The sequence below is a fragment of the Triticum aestivum genome, chromosome 1A (genome assembly GCF_018294505.1).
Source record: "Triticum aestivum cultivar Chinese Spring chromosome 1A, IWGSC CS RefSeq v2.1, whole genome shotgun sequence".
Classification (NCBI taxonomy): Eukaryota; Viridiplantae; Streptophyta; class Magnoliopsida; order Poales; family Poaceae; genus Triticum; species Triticum aestivum.
In genome coordinates, this window is record NC_057794.1 from 395,292,310 (window position 1) to 395,298,114 (window position 5,805).

Consider the following 5,805-nt stretch of genomic DNA (forward strand, 5'->3'; position numbering starts at 1 on the left):
GGGCCTGAATTTCTCAATTCTCACAACCTCTGTTTTCTTAGGAAGAAGGGTTATCGTTCCAAAATTCAGTTGAAAAAGCTGAAGGTGTCCGGTGAATAAATCATGGAACAACGGCAACAAATCCCCCTTAATAATATGCCAACACTTCTTAAAGAACTCGGTCGGGAATCCATCCAGGCTGGGAGCCTTATTGTTTTTCATCTGCGATATGGCCTCAAACACCTCTTTCTCAGAAAAAGGAGCAACCGGAATATCATTTTCAACAACAGTAAGTTGAGGAACATCCTCAATCCTAGACTCATCCAGAGAAACACAGTTATCCTCTGGAGGCCCAAACACCTGCTTGTAATACTCGGTGATGTATAATTTTAGGTTCTCCTGTCCTAAAACCGTTCCTTCATCTTGTTCAAGCTAAAAGATCCTCTTCTTTCTGTGTTTGCCATTAGCGATCATGTGAAAGAATTGAGTGTGCACGTCCCCTTGGACTACTCGTCGGACCTTGGACCGCAGCGCCCACTTTAATTCCTCTTCACGAAGAAGCTCTTTCAATCTCGTCTCCGCGTCAATCTTGGCATGAAGCTTCGAGGCCGGCAGAACCGTGGTTTCTGCTTTTACATCCAGGGACTGAATAAGGGCAAGGAGCCGTTCCTTTTCGACCTTATTAATCCCACTAAGATGCTTAGCCCACGCACGTAGGAAACTTCTCAAGTGCCTGATTTTATTCTGCCAACGCTCAAGCGCAGTCCTACCTCTTGCATCCTTAGCCCACTCTCTTGCTACGAGATCAAAGAAGCCATCTCGTTCAAACCAAGCAAGCTCGAGCGAAAACGAGTTCTTGTTTCCCAAGTGGGTGGCCTCACCAGAGTACAGAAATAAAGGTGTGTGGTTAGAAATACCGCGGGAAAGTGCTTGAACTGTTACGAAGGGAAACTTCTGTTCCCATTCGACGCTAGCCAGAACTCGATCCAACTTTTCAAATGTCGGATTTGGCAACGCGTTAGCCCAGGTGAACTTTCTCCCCGAAAGCTCTATCTCTCTCAGATCCAAGCTTTCAATGATGGTATTAAACATGAACGACCATCTCCCGCCAAAGTTATCATTGTTCTTCTCCTCACGCCTTCTGATGATGTTGAAATCACCCCCACCAGGATTGGAAGCTGCTCAGAGCCGCAAATCCTAACCAGATCAGCCAAGAACTCAGGTTTGAGTTCGGGCTGTGCGGCACCATATACCGCCACCAGAGCCCAATTAAACCCATCGGCCTTCGACCGCACCCGAAACTAACTGCAAAGTCTCCCATCACCACACTTCGGACTTCGAGCGAATCACATCTAACTCCGAGTAAGATCCCACCCGATCTCCCTCTCGATGGCAGACAATGCCAGTCAAAATCAATACCTCCGGATAAAGTATTTAGAAATTGTGGCGAAAAATTGTCTCTACCAATTTCCGACAATGCGATAAAATCCAACCTATGCTCGATAGACGCCTATGCAAGAAACCTTCTTTTAGCCAAGTCTTTCAGACCTCTGCTATTCCAAAAGATTCCTTTCATACTTCTCATGAATTTTTTTAGCCGTACGGATCCTAGAACTCCTATGCACTGCGGAAGCCGGGTAGATCTTCCGCTTCCACTTGCGTTTAGGAATGTTGTGACTCTCCAGCCGGTCCTCACCACCAGGCTCAGAAGGTCTAACCACAACATTCTCAGATGTATCATCCTCCTCCTCAGACTCAGGTAGGGGAGGTATAAGATCCGCACAAAAATTATTGAGCACCCTGACCCCCAAAGCATCAAAATCAGAACATTCATGGGTTTAACCGCTGCTAAGTTGCGAATCATCTCTAAAGCCCGCTCTGCCTCTTGATCCAGGATATCATTAACGAAATTTGAAATTTCACTATCATTACTTCCTAGTGAAACTCCTAATTGATTTGCATTACAAATAATCTCCTCATTAGAAAAATGCAGGATAGAATTAGAGATATTAACCGACATACCAGTAGTGACCTCAATGTCACGAAGCTTGGCCGCTCTCATGGCGCACCGCTGCTGTATGTCGTCAACCTCCGGCTGATCTTGGAGACGGCAGCTCAACCGTCGCCCCTCAGAGACCGGATCCGGAATCCCTCCAAACGCAATAACCTCCTCCTGAGTGACCCTGCTTGGGGTGGGGCCTCCTGCCTCACCCCAAACACGCAACAGGTCGGCCTCCATGGACGAACCAGCGGGAACGTCTGAAAGCGGTGGGGCGCTCGAAGGCGCCGCCGACGCCGGTCGCGCCCCACAGCACAGAGACGGCAACGCACCGGGGGAGGGGAGTGCATGGGCCACCTTCCCGAACTCCCCACCCACCACAGGATGGGCGGCCACCCTAGGCGCCCAGGTGAAAAGGGCTCCGAGGCCACCTGCCCCGAACCCCCTCCAGACGACGGAGCCGGAACCTGCAGCTCCGGCATCGCAAGAGGAGAAGAGAGTGCCGAGGCCACCTGCCCCGGACCCCCTCCCGAAGGTAAGACCGCCACCACTGAGACCTCGTCCACCGCGAGAAGAGAAGAGGGCGCCGGGGCCACCTGCTCCGAGCCCCCTTCAGAAGGCGGAACCACCCCCTGCAGCTCCGGCACCGCGAAAGAAGAATAGAGAGCCGAGGCCACCTGCCCCGAACCCCCTCCCGAAGGTAAGACCTCCACCACCGGAACCTCGTCCTGAGGAGAGTCGACGTGCTGTGTATGAGAGGGAGTGGCCACCTGCCTAGACTCCTCCTCCTCTCCCCTGACCGAGATCGGCGATGCCCCAAGGACGGGGCTCACAGCATCCTCAAAATCCAAAGCAGATAACGCGTGCTCAAAAACCAGGTAACTTTTACATCCAAACTCCGTTTTTAATGTTGGTGGGCTCGTTCGAATCATACGAATGACACCGGCACACTTGTAGTATCATATTTTGATTTTGAGAACTTCAGAAAAAATATAGCATTCCCTAAAAAAATATTAAAAAAATATAGCATTATTAAACCGAGTGACTTCATTTATAAAACGGGATGAAACCAAAGGCTTCAAATCGAAGCCCATAATCTATGCCCGTTCCTGTGAGTATTTTTTTAGAAAAGAGGCGCTTGCCCGTTCCTATGAGTGCCGTGACTGATGGTTAAAACAAGCAGAAAACGTAGGCACATCGCTACAGAAGATAAACCCCGCGATGCGATACCCTCTCTGGCGTCAACTCATACCTGCATGAGAGCACGACCTTTCACTGCATTGCATGCATGCCCGTTCCCTTCTCTCTCACTCACTCACTCCTGCTCGCTGTACTCCACTGTGTACGCTCTCTCTCGCCCTTTATATTTGACCACCGCCCCTCTCCACCAAGCACATCCTCCTCGGCCACTCCATCCCCACCCCCCCTCTCTCTCTTCATCGGTCTCCCCAACGCACAGCGAGCTAGGCATCCCTCTCTCTTCCCCATCCCTCCCCGTCCCCCCAGCGCCAGGTCCCTCCCTCTATCTTTATACCTACCACTGCCGCCACCCCATGGAACACAAACCCAACCCAGCAGTGCTTGCCACTACCACTATCGAGGCCGCAAGCAGCAGCGACGTCGGGAGCAGCGTGAGCAGCGGCGGCCGGAAGGGGAAGGCGGCGGGCAAGGGCGGGCCGGAGAACGCCAAGTTCAGGTACCGTGGCGTGCGGCAGCGGAGCTGGGGCAAGTGGGTGGCGGAGATCCGGGAGCCCCGCAAGCGCTCTCGCAAGTGGCTCGGCACCTTCGCCACTGCCGAGGACGCCGCGCGCGCCTACGACCGCGCGGCGCTGCTCCTCTACGGCCCGCGTGCCCACCTCAACCTCACCGCGCCGCCGCCCCTGGCCCCCGGGGCGGACTCCCACCCCCGGCCCTTGGGGTCCTCGGCTTCTTCCTCGAGCTCCTCCGCGCCTCCGCCGCTCCGGCCGCTCTTGCCGCGCCCGCCGCAGCACTCAGGTGGCGCCGGGGCGGTCTTCCACCACCACCACCACCACCACCAATACCGCTTCCTGCCGCTCCGCGTGACTCCACCGTCCACGTCGCCGCCTCTGCACTACGCGAGCACAGCCACCGCGTCCACGGTGACCACCACGGTGGCGCTGGCGCCGCCGCACGAGACGACTGCCTCGTTACCAGTGGCTTCGTCATCTACGGTGGCCGCCCAGGATCGTGTGCCGGCGGAGGCGGCAGAGGCTGAGGTGACCCCCGAATGGTACCTTGCCGCCGAGGAGGAGGACTACGAGGCGGCGCTGCTGTGGAATGAACCTGATCCCTTGTTCGACATCTTCTCCAAGTGATCAACAATCCACATAGATCAGAGCTCCTGACATGCATGAGCGACTATGGCGGATCAACGCATGCGGCAAGCGGCAAGCGGCAAGCGGCATGCATGTGTGTTGCAACTTGAAAGCAAGGAAAGGTAGATATAGCCTTACTAGGGTTTCCGATTTGCTTTTTCCTTACTACTAATTGATCAAGCTATCTTAATTAGATATATTTTTCTTGTATTTCTTGCTGGAGTTTGGCTTTGGGGTAATGTCGTGGTATTGGGAATATTTAGGCCTTGGCAGCGACTTCAGATTTGATTTCAGTTCAGTCGTTTGCATCTACAAGTGGATGCATGATAACTGAACTGACTTGTATATACTATATATGTATCACATTATTATTTCTTTATCTTTTTGTACATACTACTACTCCCTTTTGAAAATACTTTAAGAAAAAGAGCATATAACCTATAAAAGATATACTTGCATGTATATATACTCCTTTTTCAGAAGTACTTCAAAAACTTCAGTCTACATTTCTTTCTTCTTTTTTTCACTTCGGATCGATCTATTTTTGCTGTCTGAAAAGAGATAGTTTATATATTATGTATGTTGATTTTAATTTACCTCTCCCTAATCTTTTGAACCGCAGCTATACACTTCCTGGGCTGTAATTCTACAATGTGCAGTTTTGTGTGGTTGGGGTTTCAGTTTTGCTAAGTTATACACATATATGTTGCGTGTGAGAATTCTACCCAAACGCAAAAACTGAACGGAGCATCTTCATTATTTACTCCCTCTGTTTTCATTTACTCCACATATTAGAGTTGACTAAAGTCAAACTTCCTAAAGTTTGACCAAGTTTATAGAAAAGAATACAAATATTTACCATAATAAATTTGTATGATGTGGAAGTACAGTCAATAATTAATCTAATGATATTGATTTGTTATTGCATATATTAATACTTTTGTCTATAAACTTTGTCAAAGTTTAGAAAGCTTGACTTTGACCAAAGTTTATACGTGGAGTAAATAAAAACGGAGGGAGTACTTTACAATATATCTATGACTATTTTCCATTTAATATAATCATGCAATATTTAAGATAGTAATATAAGGAGAGGAACTGTTTTTGTAAGTAGTTCTTTTCAACTTTATCCTTCACATTTACTCTGAAAACTCAACTTCACATTTACTCTAAAAGTTCAAGCACAAGTGTGTTACTCCATCCGTTTCTTTTTACTTCGCGTATTAATTTTTCTAAAGTCAAATATTATAAAGTTTGATCAAGTTTTTGTTACAAAAATCAACATCGACAATACCAAATGAATATGTTACAAACTTGAACAAATGTTTTTGAGCCGCATGCATATTACAAGATGGCCAAATCATGCGTGTTTTATGCAACGCTCAGCTAGCAAACCTTCTGAACAACCATACGTTTGAATGGTGACCCACGAGAGCTTGTGAATGGCGATGACTTGATAGCTTCTCTCTCGTGAACATCTATTTGAGTACA

At 49.1% G+C, this 5,805-nt stretch overlaps 1 protein-coding gene across 1 annotated transcript; it reads left to right on the forward strand.

Annotated features, from left to right (window-relative positions):
- Positions 1-3,460: 3,460 nt before the first annotated feature.
- On the forward strand, positions 3,461-4,682 carry LOC123137413 (ethylene-responsive transcription factor ABI4-like). The gene has a single exon (XM_044557187.1). The coding sequence runs from the start codon at positions 3,532-3,534 to the stop codon at positions 4,312-4,314; it is 783 nt and encodes a 260-aa protein (XP_044413122.1). The 5' UTR covers positions 3,461-3,531; the 3' UTR covers positions 4,315-4,682.
- The last annotated feature ends 1,123 nt before the right edge of the window (positions 4,683-5,805 follow it).

Bases quoted from the DNA above. Each gene is read 5' to 3' on its own strand.
- LOC123137413 (XM_044557187.1), top strand. From the start codon at position 3,532: ATGGAACACAAACCCAACCCAGCAGTGCTTGCCACTACCACTATCGAG.